We start from the raw sequence: 19,527 nt of genomic DNA on the forward strand, positions 1-19,527 counted from the left end.
ATTTCATGTCCGGGTTTATTCTGTGGACTGTCCGTCTAAAATGGGCTTGCGTAATAAATGATTAGCCTCCTACATGTACTTGTACTACCGCCTACTTTAAATTGAGGTGCTTCAACCTATTCAAGAATGGTAACTATGGCAACTTAACTTTTGCCTATTTCAAATTGAGGCGCTTCAAACCGCAGATCCTGGCTTTCCATTATCTGTGTTCAAACCTATTCAAGGCTGACAACCATGGTAACTAGTTAACTTATGCCTACTTTAATATTGAGGTTCTTCAAATTCAAGGCTGGTAACCATGATGGTAACTTGTTTTAAAAACTTATGACACTTTAGAATACAAATCATTGATAATGATCACCTTTTACAGTTAGTTTGGGATAGCACTAGTTAGTACCCAAAATATACAACGCTTAGAACTCTACCTTTATGATTTACAAACATTTCTGGTAGAATATTACTAAAAATTGCTTGAATTAAAAAATTACTTGATACAACTTCAGGGATCTGGAATGAGCGTTTTGACAGTATTTTTTGTGGGACATGAGAGCACATCAGACATATCGAATTGCATTCTAAATACAAAGAATGCCTTTCTGATATCAAATAATTTTCATTTTTGAAATTCACGATATAATACAAATTTTATGACAAATTATTAAAATTTGATATTTTTCACATTTTTGATATAACGGTCCTCAAAGTAAATTTTATAAATCTAATGATATATTCTTAAAGTGTATGTAGCTGGAGGAAAAGCCGACGATCAGTTGAAAATTTTGACCTTTCATATTGAAGATATGGATTTTTTGGGAAAAAAATCCATATCTTCAATACAAAAGGTCAACATTTTCAATTGATTGTCGGCTTTTCCTCCCAGCTACATACACTTTAAGAATATGTCATTAGATTTATAAAATTTACTTTGAGTACTGTTAAATATCAAAAATATCAATTTTTAATCATTTGCCATAAAATGTGTATTACATCGTGAATTTCAAAAAAAATCAAAATTATTTGATATCCGAAAGACATTCTTTGTATTCAGAATGCAATTCGATATGTCTGATGTGCTCTAATGTCCCACAATAAATACTGTCCAAACGCTCATGAAGAAGTTTTTCTCCTATAAAATATGAGCAGAGTTCTTTTTTACTCTTTACTTTAATAATATTTGAGAAAAAAGATTCCAAAGCTCAGATCAAAGTTAAGCCTACATGTAGATTTGAGTAACTTTGTAAAATATGTGTAACAAGTTTCCCACAAGAAGGAAAACAAAGTTACATTCAACAGAATGAAAATACAGACAGAGGAAATTAAATCCTTAAATAACTTTTAACTCATCACCTCTGACCCTGTGAATGAATGGATGGGTCCCTGGCAAATAGATAATGACATTCAATGAAGGATGGACAATTATGCCCCAGCTGACAATTAAAAAACCTTGGCCTATGCAGAATGTCTATCATAGTAGACAAGCCAATGAACTTGTTTGTTTTGAACTTTTCAAAAAAGGTTAGAATTGTTTTTTCCTGTCTCTGTCTCAAATCATTATTAGTTATGTTTAATTTATTTTGAGATGTTGCATTTTTGTTTTGTAACACTTTTGGGTTTAATTTTAGTACCATTATGATGCAAACATTTTATTATTAGCCTACAGAACAACGGAAAGTCTGCTCCTTCAAGCTGTAGCAATAGATTTGACAAGTAATTTTTAACCTTGATATAATTCCAACAAAATTGCGATATTGGCATGATGAGTGTGTTCCCTTTTCCCCAATCAACACCTTTTATTTTCAACCCCCTTTTTTTTTACAAATCTGAATTCAATTTTATGGTTCTAAGCTGCCTGTGCAAATTTATTTAAAACCTTTTCCCCCCAAACCAAGGACTACCTAAACTTGTCATGATCTTGCATTTGGCATTTCTATGAATGGATACAGTCAATCTGGAGTGGATATTGTGTACATTTCCCAAATAAACTCAAATATTAAAATGTACTCTTTCCACAGTCCACCAGTTTCCTATAGTTAAGTAGTCACCATTTACTGGCCTTCGTATTTACCTTCTTCCACATGAGCAATTGCAGCTGAAATTGACCAAGGGTAGCAACATGCATTGTGATCGCCTTTTACTGGAATGACAAAAATGGCCCTGGCATGCGCATGCATTATCTAATGACAATGGAACCACATAGCATGTCTACCTTGAATTAACCATGGAAATAGTGACATTTGAATTTGCCATAGCAACACTACAATTCCGTAACCATGTGTGCAAATTGTGGCATTTTCAAATTGTAAATCTGGGTAATTTGTATAAATTTTTTGTCAATCAATTGTTTTTTACACTAAGGCTTCTTTCGCAAATATTTTCAAGGGTGAGTGAGCTTCCAACCAGTCCCATCATTTATGTAATTTTCTGTAGCGTTCAAAAAATAACCTTAGTGTGAGTTGACCACTTACCATAATCAAATTTCTGGTCAAGATTGTTATCACAATTCTATTTTTACACTTACATTTTTATAACTCTCTGCTGATGAACATCTATATTTTTATACATTTTGTGAACTTCATAAGTGGTCTTGGTTTAGAGCAACACAAATTTGGCACCAACATTTAATATGACAGTTTGACACACATCCAGTTTTAAATGCCTTGCCTTTAAACAGAGAATTTTTTTTTTCAATATTTGCAAAGTAAAACTGGGCCAAAGATATAGTATTTTACATAGATGTTATCTTGTGTAACATTCAGTACTTCCTTACCACGCAAGCAACACCAAATTTATGACCCTGCAACTCAGCAACTTGTGACCTGTCTTCAACATCCCACACTCTGACGGCTGGGTTGTGACCGCACTGTGGAATATAAAGAAAAACAACATGAAAATCTGCCACTAATATAAAGTCATTGATTCATTAATCATTACTGTACCCAATTTCACCTGCTTTTAAATAATGATATTGACAAGAAAATTTCATCTGGTCTTTATTTTAAGTAATAGTGATATTATCCCAGGATATTAAGTTTGTCAAAATTAACTATTTATCAACTGAGATGATTTACATTGATTCGCACATTATTCAAACAAATTTTGAGACCTGTGCATTTTATTACAATTCGGAGAACATCACAGAAGCTTAACCACAAATCTAAAATCACACTTATCATCCACATAGTGTATCATTCATATCAGACTTAACGAGGGACCTGTGTTCATTTCAAAGGTACAGATATTTTCAAAAATGCATATCTGACAATTTCGGTCCAGGAGCTTCATATATTGATCACACATGTGTGTACATTTGTATAATTCATGTTTTTTTTTTTTAATATCCTTGTTTTCTTTTAAAAGTCATACCTTTCTGTTACACCGTATTAAACCACAAGGGTCTACGGTCCAACTTTTATCACATTTTTATATATCTCATATGAAGTTTAAATAAATAACATTTTCAAATTCAGTGTGATAACATTGTATCATCACATTGTACATAGGCTATATTCTAGGTTGATAACCTACATTTGACTGTAGTGTGATGATTTGTTTTTAAGGCCAGCCCAACCATCAAAAAAATTCAAACAGGTTCATCAAAAGAAAACTGCCAAAACAGAGAAAAAAAACTAATTATAAGTTTCCTACATGTCAATTTTGACATTTGAATTATTGTCTTATCTCACATAATCACCTTGACACGAAACCTTGTACATATCCCTAGACATATTGAGTTCTGACAACCCCATATTCTCATCTTTTAACACAATTTAATCTTTGGTTTGCACAACGCAACAAGAGAATACATAAAACGCTGCTTGGTTTTTATCAATGCATCTTTGAAGTAGTGCATGTTGTCTGTGCGCTATGACTCATCCACAGCATCCCCGTACGTATTCACGCACTAGGATCCACAACATGCTCATCTATCAGGCACAGTTCTTTAACCCTGATACATTTGAACATTCATTGAATGACCTTTGAAAATTTGGATACAAAAACTCATACTCTGCAACTTGAGGTCATATTTTGCACTATGATTGTTTAATTGAGGTTATTGAACTATGCCATTGGGATGAGGCTATTGTGGTCCATAGTGACGGTGAACACCCACTCCTAAATCTCCGTAGACTATTCTAAAATGTAAGGCCTTTCTCTCTTGTCTCTCTGATTCTGTCTATGTGTGTGAACCATTCCCAACGCATACATAAATAAGCCTTGTACAAATAGAATTGTCGCTGAAAACTATGCACTGATATTTTAACGCAAGCGTCCGTTTTCTTATGGACAGAGAATTTACTGACATACAAGATGATGCGCATAAAGAGGATACATGTTCACAGTCAGTTTTTAGGAGCGGCATCGGCGCGATAATAAAATATTAAAGTCACAAGGTTTAATTGAAAACGTGATCAAGTTCAATATTCATCTCATTTGACGAAATAAGAGCGGAAACACCATGCAGTTTGCTTCATATTACAACAGAAAGATACTTTTTATATTTTTGGAGATACTATTAACAATCACGATGACAGAGTTAATTTGTATGCATCTACTGTGACATTAGGGGATCTTCTTGATACCGACATGCAATAATCCACAGAATTAGATTTGCAAAAGGCAAGGAAATAGTCGGCATGATGGAGGAGGAATGCAGCACCGCATCCCGGGAGCCGCATCTCTTACTACCAACCTCTTAAGAATGTCAAAACATAACAGAATTTGACATATTTACATATTGCGATAAATGCAATACCACCCCTAGGCTAGGCATGTTGATATAGATGCATTTAACTCTGCACCATCACACTTGATCTAAACCATCCTCCCATATGTATGGCATGCATACCTTCATTCACCACTCTGTAGCACAGTAAGATAGGACTGGGTGCATATCTATCCCTAAAAATCCATTCTCATCCATAATATTTTAAAATTTGATTTCTCTGGTAATGCTGTCATCTGGCATGCCCTGTGCTGTGGTTCTTTCTTGCTTCATGACAGTCACAGACCCCATTAACACACAAAAGAAAAAAGTCCAATTTGATTCCTCAAATTTGATTACGACAGAGGTTTACCACATAAGAGTCAGTGGGTGTTTACACCCATAATCTGAGACTGATCGTCAGACACAAACTAGTATTTTTATATCAGGCTCTGATTATATCAAGTTGACTTCAGGGAAATTTAAAGTCAGTTAATGGCTATTCAGCAAACATGCATGAAAAACAAAAAATTCAATTTGGCTGACTGTTTGTACTCAGGAAAGGTCACACTTAGATAGCCAATTCATGCTCCTGAGCAACATTCGATACTGACTTTTGTTGAAATTACACTCAAAGTGCGACTATACATGTTTACACTCTTCTTTTCATGCATGTTTGCTGAATAATTAACTACTTTATATTTCCCTGAAGTCAACTTGATATAATCAGAGCCAGAAATAAAAATCCTAGCTTGTGTCTGATGATCAACTCCCCACGTCCCACAGCCTGTGATTGGCACTGAATTCAGCCAGAATTTGATTGTGAATACTTAGACCCCGTTTACACAGAGCCTGAAGTCGACTTTAGCCGACTTTGAACTCGACTTCATTTGTGTGTAAACAGGGTCGTAGCATTTGAACTTCGACTTCAGAAGTCGACTTGAATGATGACCCGGAGCAACATTTGTCGAATTCAAAGTCGACTTCAAAGTCGACTTTTGCAGTGTAAACGAACACGTAATTAGAAGTCGACTTCATAATGGTAATTTGAAACATGACCAAGTGATGGCATAAAATATGAATTCATAATTTGTTTTGAAGTCGACTACCGTGTAAACACCCCGTCAAGAAATAATTTATGCTAATCCTTAGTCGCAATCTGAATTTGATGTCGCAATTGAAGTCGACTTCTCTCTGTGTAAACGGGGTCTTAGTCAAAATTCGAATTGCAACTTTTCTCTGAGTACACAGGCTCATATTGAGTTGGCACATAATAAACATTAGGTGTCATCTGATCACACTATAGACTGTGAACTACTAGTGATCTCTTACCTCTCCTGATACAAGGTTCTTCCCATCAGGAGAAAATGCCAAGGCTGTAATTGTCTTCCTGTGTTATGCATGGGAAAAACAAGACAATAAGTAACAATGGGTTAAGACTGATATTAAGATATATAAGAAATGTGTAGATTTCAGAAAACTAAATTGCATGAAATATTGCAATGAAGTCCATTTTGAATATGACATGAAAATGAACATTGAAAATGTCACAATAAATGACATATGTGGTCTTTAGGTGACAGAGCATGTGCTATGTGTAGATTTCAGAAAACTAACAAGATGCATGAAATATTGCAATGAAATCCATTTTGTATATGACATGGAAATTAACATTGAAAATGGTACAATAAATACAAAAACATTAACAATAACACAAATTAGCTTTATTTGTACTCAAACAATATGCATTTGCACTCTGGGAATATGCACCAATGAAAATTACCTCCAAAATTAACCAACATCTTAATCAAAATAAATTATGATGAATTTAACTGCTTAATATTAATCTGTTTTTAAGTGTGAATGCACACACAAGGATATAATTAGATGCACGAGTAGGTTAAGGGGGTACTACACCCCTGTGGTAAATTTGTGGCTATTTTTGCATTTTTTCTCAAAAAATAATAACACACTGGGAATAAAAGTTGTGTATATTATTGGGGCAAGAATCAATTACTACACTGAAATTTCAGTGACTCAAGACAAGCGGTTCAGTATATATGATAGGAAACGAGGTACATCCTAGCGGTACCTCTTTTCTTATCATAAATAACAAACCGCTTGTCTTGGGTCACTGAAATTCCAGTGTAGTAATTGATTCTTGCCCCTATAATATACATAACTTTTGTTACCACTGTGTTATTAGTTTTGAGAAAATGCAAAAATAGACACAAATTTATCGAGGGGTGTAGTACCCCTAAGTGATTGGATGTTAAATAGTCCCTTGCCACTGAATTATTACAAATGAACATGGGAGCATTAATAACATTGTGTGTGTGGGGGGGGGGTGGGGGTGGAGGCATCTAATCCAATACATGGGTGGCACTATACCAATGGAAACAAATTCTGTTTTCATTGCTGCAAAATTACATTTGTACTAGGCCTGGCATTTTCGGGTAATTTTGTACCCGGGTAGCATTTTTCGGGCTGGTAACCGTGTACCAGAAAAAAAAAAAAAAAAAAAAGTTAAGTTTTTTATTTTTTCGGTTTTGTAGTGTCTCTGGACCTAGACCTAAATGCCAGGATCATTCATGGTTGACCTAAAAAAAAAAAAAAAAGATTTTCAAGATATTTTGTTATTTTTATATGAAAATTGATAATTTGTATTCATGTCATAGTCTAATAATGATTTCAAAATGTATTGAATTTGAATGCATTTTGAAATCATGAATAGACTATGACATGAATACAAATTATCAATTTTCATATAAAAAATAACAAAATATCTTGAATTTTTTTTTTTTTTTTTTTAATTCGGTACCGGGAGGGTATTTCCTACCGGTAATGTAATCTCGGTACCTTGCCATTTACCCGACCGAAAATGCCAACCTTATTTGTACCAACAAATTTATTTCCAGTGCAGCAAGTACTTACATGTATATGATCATGAATGGTAAGAAGTCATTTTTGGATGACATAACGTAAAGATTCGCCTAATGGTGTGCTTGGGTTCCCTTTCCTTTGGGTAAATTTCAAATGTGCGCCAATAGAGAGCTCCCTCCTTTGAAATCTGAACTGGAATTAACTTTGGTTCCATGCTCTTATTTGCTGGTGGGAATTTTTGGGAGGGCACTTTTAGGTTGTGCCTAAAATTTCAAAAGGAGCCCATAGTGTTAAAGGTGAACCTTTACGGTATTTTGTTATTGGTAGCAGTTGTTTTTTCTTCACTGCAAAATGATGTTTGGATGAAAGGTGTCTGGCTATAGGGTCTTTAGGTAACAATATTATAAAATGCACCAAAAGTACTACAGTGTAAGTGAAAATTATGAAATGATTGCAATGTGAAGTATTATCTTGCATAAATTGTCACTCTAACATGTAGCGTTACTATCTGTTATGAACAATTTTTAAAACAGATGGCCTTTCCACTTCCCAACTAGTGAATCCATGTTACTTGATATCTTGCCTTGAATTGCCATAAAACACAGACAGTAGATTCTTGTCCACTATCTAATGCATGTATGCTTAAAACAAGGTTTGACACCAATTCTTTTGTGGAGCGTAATGATATTGAATCAGTCACACTCCACCAAGCATGATATTTAGGATGCAAAATTTGTAACCAGTGTTACACCATGCAAGCATTATACTTCATTAAACTCGGATCCTCAAATATACAGGTTCATCCTTGCTTCAACTCCTGATGTGTTTTACTGGTGAAAAGACAATAATTAAATGCCATTATCCACTGCTGACAGATGAAGCAATTTTCATAGGCATATGTGTACATGTACAACCACTTTGTGTCTGGAAACATGAAAACTTACAAGCAGAGAGTGTCTACCTCACTACCTGATAGTTGAGATTACATAAGACATCAATAATCTAGTAATCCAAGATGCCTTTTTTTGTTGAAATTCCAAAATGAATTTCAAATCAAGATAAACAAAAAGTTTAAATTTCATATTCAATTCCATTTAGATAAATGTCTATTTTATACTGTTTTCATCATCCATTATTTTCATTATAATCACCATCTTCAGAATGGACAGCATCGTTACTATTTCGTTAGCGTCATCAATTTGTACCAACATCATTTACCTGTCAACTGTAAAGGAGAGGCGATCGCAAACAGGGGGGGGGGGACTATTTTTGGTCAGTCAAGGAAAATGCACCCAATCGGGTAAACATTCTGGATTTGCCTATTAAAGCGAGCAAAGCGAGCCGGGGAATTTCTGAACAATCAGCGGAATCAATACCCATGGCCCAACACTTTTGAAAACCTGCAGATGCCACTGCTGTATAGGGAGATTGTTGAAACTTGCTTTCATTTAAATTCAACAGTATACAAGCCTACAGTATACAAAATATTTTTTTCAAAATCAAGTTTGGATAAATATCCATGGTGTTTTTAAGTGAGCTAACCCATTAAAAGGTGATTTGACATTCAACATGTACCACCACATCCCGGTTGATCAAAACACTTGACATAGAGCCTCTTAGTGAAAAACTCATTACAAGTTCTGTTATCAAGCAGACAGGCAACGTGTTGTGAATATGACCTAATTGACGCTACATCGTGTAATAAATGTTAATTCCTGGAATAGGTCAATCAATTCCAAGGAAGTAAACTTGAAACATTTAACAACCATTTCACTGATGATTAAGATATGTCTACAATGTTTCATATCCATACATGGGTGTGGATCTCATCAAAGCCCACACATTAACACTAACAGGTGAAAGTGCTGCTGAAGTTGCATGTTACTTGTACTTTGAAAAGGGTCAAATAAACTGCAATTTGTTACAGAATTTCAATATAAAATTGTGTCTTAATTTAAAATCAAGGGAGGACTTCTATATTGGAGGTTCAGCAATATGTTATGCTGTCAAAGGCCCCCTCCCCCTTTGTAGCATCACTGTCACCCAACTAGATCCGTATTGTTTGATAAACACATCCTGTCACCCAAAGACCCTTTCTATCTCCTTGGACCTGTCATCCACAGACCTTTATTTCTCTTCATTCAGCACTGGTAGAAGTTGGTAATTTTGCTCCTTTGAAGAGGATTTTGAGCAAATGTGTGATAACATAACAATTTATTGATGTTTTCATTTTAAAAAGTATTTTTATAGACATTCTATTATTTTTTTTATGTCAAGCATATCTAAACATTATCAGAGCTCTGAAATCTAAGAGATAATGCTGACAAAACTTCGGCTAGGCACAGGTGACCTGGTAAAGGGGTTCACCAAAGATAGCTGGTCTTGACAGGGCAAAAATCTGGCTTATTATCCTGATATTTAAAACATATTCAAACTCATTTTGCAAACTGTTTCCACTTAAGGCGATATAATACCCTGATTTTCATCAGTACTCATCTTCTTTTTTGTTGTTGCAAATTTTTTAAGTATATAAATATGTTCATCATCTCATGTCCTGAACTTATAAAATATCTCTACATACAAAGTGGTTTTAAACCATTTTAGAAAATCATTTTAGCCCTATATTTTTTTGTTTACTGTATCCTGGTAACTGAGATGTGTGTTTCATAACAAACCATAATTTATTCTATTGAACATGTCCAAGTAGAATACATGAATAGAATACATTAAATCCTTTGTTATACTATCTATAGAAATGTACTCACTGATTATAACACTGAATAAATTAAATAGGCCTAATCTCTTCCACATAGACAATTTAATACTACACCATGTATCTATAATGTGTTGTTAGGAAAAGAGATTAAAAAGGCTATAAGGTCATCAAAGGTCAGGTTATAGGTCAATTGGTTCAGGTCAAATTCAGGCATCAATTTTGAATACATGTGATAGTCTGTGATATCATACATGTCATAATGAGGCATCAATTTTGATATTTTGTCTGTTACTGGATATATAATGGAAATGTGTGAGGTGGATATACTAAAATACCTTGGGATGTAAATGGTGAGTACAATTTAGATTGCCTAGTTGAGATGGATTGGGCAAATAAATATAAAATAGTTACCAAAATCACAAAAATGAAGCTTACGGAAAACTACCTAATATGGTGGTATAGATGACAAAAAATACAATCTTTTTCAACATTGCTGTAGTGTGGTTGTGGTAACCTGTTACCTATGGCTTAATTAAGTTTCAGTGACATAGTGTCGCAAGTTCAAAATACAAAATATAGCTCAACATTGAAAATAGAAGCATTTTAACCGGTTCGTTTTTTGATAGTTGTGGAGCACCAAGTTCATGAAGTCATAAAAGAAATCAGGGACCACTTATTCCCATTTTACATATCAACATTATTTCCCTAATGTGTTAGCAACACATATCCAAAATTTTAACGAAATCCATTGATAGCAAGCTTTCCAAAATGAAGTGAATTTAAAACATCAGTGATGTACCACTTTTTGGCTTATACCATTAGAAGCATGTACGCGTCTTCTGACTAGTTCAGTAACTGTAGCATACATAATGTGTGTGTGCATGCGATGATGTGCGAGGAGCCGAGGATGCTACAATGTAATGCCATTTATGTGTACAACTTGTTATAGCTGAGTACAAAATTGGAGCTGTGTTTATGTATGGGTATCACCATCGCAGTACTGATACTGATTTTTGAAATGAATGCCAAATTGTGGAATCTGACATGGCTTCAGTTTTAAAAGAGGATGATTTGACTTCTAGTACACAGATAGCTTTCTATTCAATGCAACCGTCAGCCCTCGAATTAAGGATCTAAAGGGGCACGGCAACTTTTTTAGGGCAAGTTGATAATTGCCTTGGATTTTCACTGAAAAGGCAAGGCAGCACAGCAGTTTGTAATATTTCAAGAGGGCATCATGGCAACTGTTGAAAATTTGAGAAGGGCACCAAGGCAGTTTCTCAAAAGTGAAGAAAACACACACAAACATAGATATATGATTTTATAATAAAGGGGCAGGGCTGGGGCACCGACGGCAACTTCATTAGAGGGCACGGCAAGTGACTGCCTTGGGTAAAGGACATATTTTGAGGGCATTACGGCAGTGGGGTTGGGCACCCACAGCAAAATGCCATGGGTGTCGTGGGCTAATTCGAGGGCTGGCAACCGCGCTAGCTCAGATGGACTTCATGGCTGCAGCTAATCAGCAATTATTGTAAGATGTCAGGGGATTGTCCGCATCTTTTCCATTCAGAAGTATTAATCCACAATATGGCTCAATATACATTTTTAAGGTATTTCATAAATCCCATCTCAGATCATACAATAAAGTAAGAAATATTCTAGCAAATCAGTATATAAAATAACATAAAGCATGAAATAAAAATTTTGCTTCATTATATTTTGAGTTCAATCATTTGGATTCAGACAATGTAAAAGCATCCATTTTCATGACAGAATGCAATGACCTGTGCTACAAAGTCAGTCTGTGGTTTGATACAATCACCTGTCATTCTGTTACATGGATATTTTCTATCTCATGATTCATAACTTGCCTTTGGAATAAATCCTACATAGATCACAAGATTGTGGCATGCGGCAAAGGATGGGATGAAGTTAATTTGCAAAAACAACACCAAAAGAACACATGATAGAACATATATAAAGAGGCTGATAAATTCCAGTTCCAAGGTGGATCCAATATAGTGCATTTGGAAGAGGCAGGCTTTCAAGAAGTTTCAAGACACCAAAAAAACCAAATCATGAAATGGAGAACAATCATTTTGATACAGCCTGTCAAATTGAAAAAAAAAATCATTTTATCAAATCTTTGTAACAGTTAGTATACTGAGTGTAAATATATGATTTGTCAGTAGACTTCAGTAGATCCAACTGTTAACACAAAGATATAAAGTCTCTGAATTATGAAGGAAACTATCTGAATAAGCACTCCTTGCTACTGGAATACATTCTATAAAATCAGTTCATACAGATCACATGCAGCAATTTTTTTCTTGTGATTTAGATAACATTTGATTCAACAAGGTCTGCAATGCACAAAAACCTATTTCCAGCTAATATAGAACCCTGGACAGTTCTTTTTCTTTTTCCTGTTCCTCTCTTCAACTCTTTAACTAAGAGATGAAGGAAGGCAATAATCAACTCTGACTTCTCATCCAGCCTTTTGACTGATACCTAATTTCCCCAAAACTCTTGAAATAACTCCTGCACGAAAGACCACGTCAAGGCAGACAATGTGCCATCTGTTTGGCATGTCAATGCGCAGAATCTCACAGCGGCTCAACTGGACCCTGATATGAGGCTCTTGATTGACACACTAGGAAGTTGAAACCAGCAACAGGGAAATTGTACGGATATCCTGAATTTGTTAAAAGGATTAGGGCTATTTTAGAACCCAGCGATCAGGTAACACACAGAGGGTTGACAATTAACATACACAAATATTAATAAATGCCAGCAAGCAGATTTGATTCTTGCTCTTCGGCAACTATTTTGTTGTTTTCATACAATTCTGAAAATAAACAGATCTCAACAAATGTCCAGGCTTCTTTGAAAAAGGATTTAAGCTAATAGACTAAATGGATCATGCTCAGGTTACAGGTACACTGTACTAGGCACCTACATGTACACTGCCTTTTTTGACAGCATTTAAGCAAATTCTGAGAAATCGGAATTTTAAGACATAAATGGCATGTCTTTGTTTTCTTCTTTTTCATTGAGAGATTTTAGAGTAAAGAATTCAAAAGTTACACTCATATCCTTGAATCATGAAATGAGACAAAAAATGCTAATCAAGTTGCTCATGAATTAAAGTTTTAACTTCAACACTGCACTGTTTTTCGCTCACCTGGAATGTTGAAGTTAAAACTTTAATTCATTTTATCTACCACTACGTATGAATATCCACTCGTATAAGTTGCTCATGATTTGACACTTGCCTAAAACACAAGTCATGCAGAACTGTTGTGCTGCTAATGCAACATTTGAATTCTACATTACTTTTTCTAAGGTCTGTGGTTCCTACAGTGATCTTATCTTCTCATAAGTCTACCCTGCATCATATGTTCAATCTTGTCAGCCTCTTCCCAAGTACTTCCTTATCTCCCTTTCCCCAAGTTCAAGTACTTCCAGGTACAAGGCATTATCACACACAGAGGCAGGCAGACATTCCCTGATTCAATGTCATGGTTGGAGACTCATGACTGCTTCATTGGTGTCAGAGCAGACAACTTGGATTTGCTTCTTTTCCTGGATTAATGTTCACCCTGGATTTACATTTGATGGGTTGAATGCATGGTCATGGTCTCAGTCTTGCTTCACTACTGAGACTAATGGGCTATTCTTGTTGAAACCCATACACCCTGTATGGAAGACATGACAAATCTCCCACACAGGGGGTGTAGACTTCAAATGGAGTCACCCATTAAGGTAACCCCATTTTGAAATTCACACTCACTGTGTGGAAGATTGGAGTCATGTCTTCCATAGGGGAGTATGGATTCAAATGGAATAGCCCAATGGAAGCCTTGCTGCTACAAAATATAGTTGAGACTATCAATATTAAGAAAGGATGATTTTTTTATTTTTTTATTTATTTATTTATTATTATTTTTATTATTATATTTGATGGGATCTTTAATGGGAATTGCAAACCTTAGATTTTACACACTTCTCTTCAAAATACACACGTTTCTTGAAGGGGTTTTCTTAAAAATCAGTCAGTCATACAGTCAGTCTTGTTTATTGGAAGGGAGTCTTGATATCATTTACAACTTCGTGAAATTACATTCAATTTCAATATGATTACACATATTTTATCAATTTTGAAAGTCTTGCAAAAAAAATTGAGTTAGAAAGAAAACAAGATCATCACTTAAGGGCTGGGGTATGAACGTTTGGACAGTATTTATTGTGGGACATTAGAGCACATCAGACATATCGAATTGCATTCTGAATACGAAGAATGTCATTCTGATATCAAATAATTTTGATTTTTGGAAATTCGCAATTTAATACATATTTTATGGCAAATCATTAAAAATTGATATTTTTGATATTTAACAGTACTTGAAGTAAACTTTATAAATCTGATGATTTCTACTTAAAGTGTATGTAGGTGGGATGAAAAGCCGACGATCAATTGAAAATTTTGACCTTTCTTATTGAAGATATGGATTTTTTCCCAAAACACCAAAAAAAGTAGGTCTTTTGGGAAAAAAATCCATATCTTCAATATGAAAGGTCAAAATTTTCAATTGACCGTCGGCTTTTCCTCCCTGCTACATACACTTTAAGAATATGTCATTAGATTTATATAATTTACTTTCGAGGACTGTTATATATCAAAATTTGAAAAATATCAAATTTTTATAATTTGTCATAAAATTTGTATTATATTGTGATTTTCAAAAATGATAAATATTTGATATCAGAAAGACATGCTTCAGATTCAGAATGCAATTGATAGGTCTGAGGTGCTCTCATGTCCCACAAAAAATACTGTCGAAACGCAATAAACGCCATTTTAGATCCCTTAACAGCTGTCCTCTAAGTTTTTCTTTTAGGAAATGCGAATTATAAAATGTTCAAAACAAATTACAAACACAAACTGGTTACATCTGTTGGAAATTACTTCAAATGACCAATCAAGGAAATTAATTACCCAATCTGTGACTCTAATAGTAAATTGAAGGGACACAGACATTTGTATTACATGTATGTGTACATGTACACAACATTTGGCTATAAAACTAGACATTTATAGTGAGCTTTAATACTCTATTTGATCATAAATAGCTCATGTTTTCTCACAAAACTGCTGAAGTTACTCCTGTAAATGTCACTTCTATTATATCCCAGTGGCTGTTTCCGTTAAATCTACTGCTTCATAATTTGATCGCCACAATTGCAGACACTTTTTAAAGGAGAATGGTCTGATCAAGGTAATGTCTATATGATGTTGGAAGTTCAAATCCTGGCCAGTTTTCTTTGATTTTATTTTTCAATACTATGCCACACTCCTGTATAGTTTTAAAGCAATTGTGTTATCATCGCACTGGTCCAGTACTGAATTTTGGCTAGATTCCTTAGGGAACAAATCAAAAGATCGATGATGGGGGAGGGGGTAAAATACTCAATTACGTTTGTACAAAAACATTGGTCTGAAGAATGTGTCATTATTATTATTATGTCAAAATTTTCAACATTTCATTACTACGTTTCTGGCAGGGAGGGAGGGGGTTGGCTGAGAAACGAAACTAGTTACGTCTATAGGACGTCATCGATCTTTAGGTTTGTTCCCTTAGATATGCATTTAAAACAATACTGTGCCACACACCTGTATAGATTAAAACAAGTAATTATGATGTGACAGCCTCTCCCATGCAATTCTCATAACTTCATGAATATATGTGATGCATATGATCCAATCATATTTTCTATTTAGTAAAAATGTGAACGCAAATGAAAGTCATAAATATTTTCACAACTGACCGCAAAGTGCGTATAAACTGTTCCAATCTCACACACAAATAACCAGCGTTTGCGTATTGTTTCTTCACAAATATATTCAGCGCGGGTAAGCCTGCATACTTATTGATCGCGTATTAAATGCGCATTAAAACAATGCATGGAAGATACATACATTTACAATGGTCTTATAAGCAAATTTTTTGTTATTTTCATGAAACAAATTTGTAAAATGGCAGTACATGTGATGAATGACAAATAACTTTGCACCATCTGTTTTACAGTCATTGCATGAAATCGTTGGGGTTTGTGTTGGGCCTCTATATTTTTCCATGGGAGCACGATAGCCTATAGGGAGCTCAATGGCAAATAACCTGGGCCCAAAACAAACCCCTCTGATTTCCTGCAATGAAATCAAAACAAATAGCGTGCAATTATTATTGTTTTTAAACATCAATTGCACTCCAGTCACCATCCTGGAGGGCTTGAGTGAAAGCTTTCACAGCCACTTTGAGGGTGCCACAATCGGAGGAACTGAGGGCAGTTCTAGTACAACACGTTCTTTAAAACCCACTTGGTTCTGTCAAGGCAAGGTACATACTATGGCAAGGATGTGTGATAGCCAAGGTTTACCTTCTTCCTTAAAAACCTATTTCCATTCCATCATAGTCCTTGCCATGTTCCCTTCTTCATTCAATGCTTTCCATAAATGTTTAGATTGCTAATCATGCAATGATTGATGCATTTACTTCGCTAAAAGCTGCCTGACTGGCTGGCTGACTGAGAAAATAACCAGAATGTTTTCCTGTCCCTAACACAAATCAACAATCTGATACATCTCTCGTTTTAGAATGATCAGCAAATTGATATGACTTAAAAATCACAACCATCTGGGACTGAATCTTAGATCTTGATGTACCACTTCCCTGGTTGTGCTGATAATTACTGACAGCTACCATGCTACAATTTCATATAAAATGGTTTGAAAGCTTAAATTCTAAAACATACATTGCCTGGATAGGACCTGCCATGTATTTAGACTGAAAATGGCCAATACAAAACGTATAAAACATTGCAGAGTTGATCAAACTTAAAATTCACATCCATCAGGCAGTAAATCTTAGATCTTGATGTACCACTTCCCTGATTGTGGCCGTTGTGCTGATAAAAACTGACAGCTACAATTTCATATACTAGTATATGAAATGGTTTGAAAGGTTATTCTAAAACATACATTACCTGGACAGGACCTACGTGTACATGTATAAGACTGAAAATGGCACCATACAAAATGTATGAATGAAGTATAGAACATTGCAGAGTTAATGAACCAAAATCTAAATAAAGTCAACTTACTTTGATTGGTTAAAAATGTGAGTTTGCTTGTTATTCCTCGGGTTAAAGATCACAATGACACATCTGTAAAGTAAAGAAAAATCAAACAAAAACATGGTGAATATGGAATACAGAAATTAGGCATGAATAAATAATAACATAATACATTACTATTTTTGTAAACAGGACATAATAGACTAAATACAAGGGTTGAACACAGAACACTTTTCGATAAGTACATGTAAAGAGATTAATCAAATGATTGCTACTTTACAATAACTCTTGAACCAATACATTTCAGCTTAAAATTCCCAATGAACAAAACCAGCATATATAAATTTATCAAGTTTACCAATGTCTAAACCTACTATGCCCCTCTAATACCGTAAAACCTTGTCTACAAGCATATACATGTATATGCCTCTACACGTTTTTTTTTTAAATGCAAGAGACGAGAGGCAGAAACTCTCCACAAAACATTATTTGGAGTTTGAACAACTATATTACTGATATAGGCGACTGTACAAACACGTATTATTGTAAGACCAATCTATTGTAATGTGTTTGTGGAGGTATTTGCCTTTCGCTCTCTTTCATTCAAAAATACCTCGCTTAGAGGCATATATGCTTGTAGACGGAATTCTACGGTATATCACAAGTTCCATGCACATCACCATTAGATCAATATGTCAATACTACCAAAGGACTATTCATTCCCTTTACTTCCTACATCAGAGCATAAAAAATTGGGCCTTGTTGAAGCCACAGGAAATCTGAAAATTAATTTCCTTTTTTAAAAGCTTCATTTCAATATATTGGTGAACTTTAAGTGGTAATAATAATAGTGCAAATGAAAAGGTAAAGTGTGGATTTGTTTTTAAATGTCAAGATGATCTGGGAAGTGCGCTGCTAAAGTTAACATTAGACATAATATCCCCTGGCGAGTAGGCACACCATTTCTGTATGGAGTATTATGCTGGTACATCCACAATGCCATGAATGCATTATTCTGAAGTCTATCAGTAACTAGGCTTCTTCGTGCATTGATTGTGAATAACTATAATATTCTGTTGGATATTGTCCACGTTCTCTAGTCTAGTAGCATAAATTGTATAAAATTTTATTTTAGATATAAACATTTAATCTTTTGCAGGCCACTTCCAATTGAATACCCATAATGAAGTCGAAAATGAGCAGGGAACTTGATTTCAAGGGACCTGACAGAATTTACAATGTCAATTACATTTATACTTATGATGCGTGTTCTTTTGCTAATAAATTTCAAATTGATTTTAGTCACATGTGACGTACTACTTCAGCAATCTACAATTATTTTTTTGTTTTAAAATCGCTCCTAATTCCACCTTAGCTCAAAGATTTTAGCTTTATTTAACTTCAAGCCACCAGGGCAAATGTTGATTATTAAAGTTTAAATGTGAAAATATTAAACAAGCTTATGAAGCACTTGGGATTGTCCATAATTTAATTAAATCTTGTAGGGTACACTGGATTTGATTAGTTGGTGTAAATTTAAAAGTCAAGCATTAAACCGAGGACATATGAAAATGTAACTTAGCAGAACTAATTTGAAATCCTTTCAAACCTGTAACACAAACTATGTATTTATGGAAAGCCAAATATTTTCTGAAGAAATGAAGCATAAACACGCACACTGTACATGTAGAGGGATGAACTGAGTGCTAGTATTGCACTTTTATCATGTGACATAGGTTACCTGTCACCTTACATGTTTTAGAACAAGCCCCAGGTAGACCAGTTATTAAATTCAGGACAGTACATGGCAGTATGGCACAATATTCAGTTACCCTGGAAAGCAGATCAATTTCCATGCTCATTAAAAAGTACATTTCACTTTCCTAGTATATAAGGTAACTTCACCATCTTACTATGAGAAACTTTAAAGTACATACTGTCGGTACTTTAAGTGGTCTGGCAACCTGTCTATCACGTGTATCTTGATACTGAATGCCAATTAAAATGGGATAATGAGAACCAGCTCTTTAAAACACGGAAATCAATCCATGGTGACAGGTCATCAACAATTCATTTTCTCACATTATCT

The 19,527-nt window shown here is 34.7% G+C and overlaps 1 protein-coding gene across 1 annotated transcript in view; it reads right to left on the reverse strand.

Annotated features, from left to right (window-relative positions):
• LOC140152256 (uncharacterized) overlaps positions 1 to 19,527 on the reverse strand; it is an 88,485-nt gene that overhangs the window by 49,534 nt on the left and 19,424 nt on the right. Inside the window, exons 4-6 of the mRNA XM_072174561.1 lie at positions 17,466 to 17,528; positions 6,035 to 6,092; positions 2,768 to 2,860 (exon numbers count right to left, since the gene is read on the reverse strand). Of these exons, the coding sequence (XP_072030662.1) occupies positions 2,768 to 2,860; positions 6,035 to 6,092; positions 17,466 to 17,528 (214 nt within the window). The remainder of the gene's footprint in view (positions 1 to 2,767; positions 2,861 to 6,034; positions 6,093 to 17,465; positions 17,529 to 19,527) is intronic.

The sequence above is a fragment of the Amphiura filiformis genome, chromosome 5, assembly GCF_039555335.1.
Source record: "Amphiura filiformis chromosome 5, Afil_fr2py, whole genome shotgun sequence".
In the NCBI taxonomy this organism is placed as follows: Eukaryota; Metazoa; Echinodermata; class Ophiuroidea; order Amphilepidida; family Amphiuridae; genus Amphiura; species Amphiura filiformis.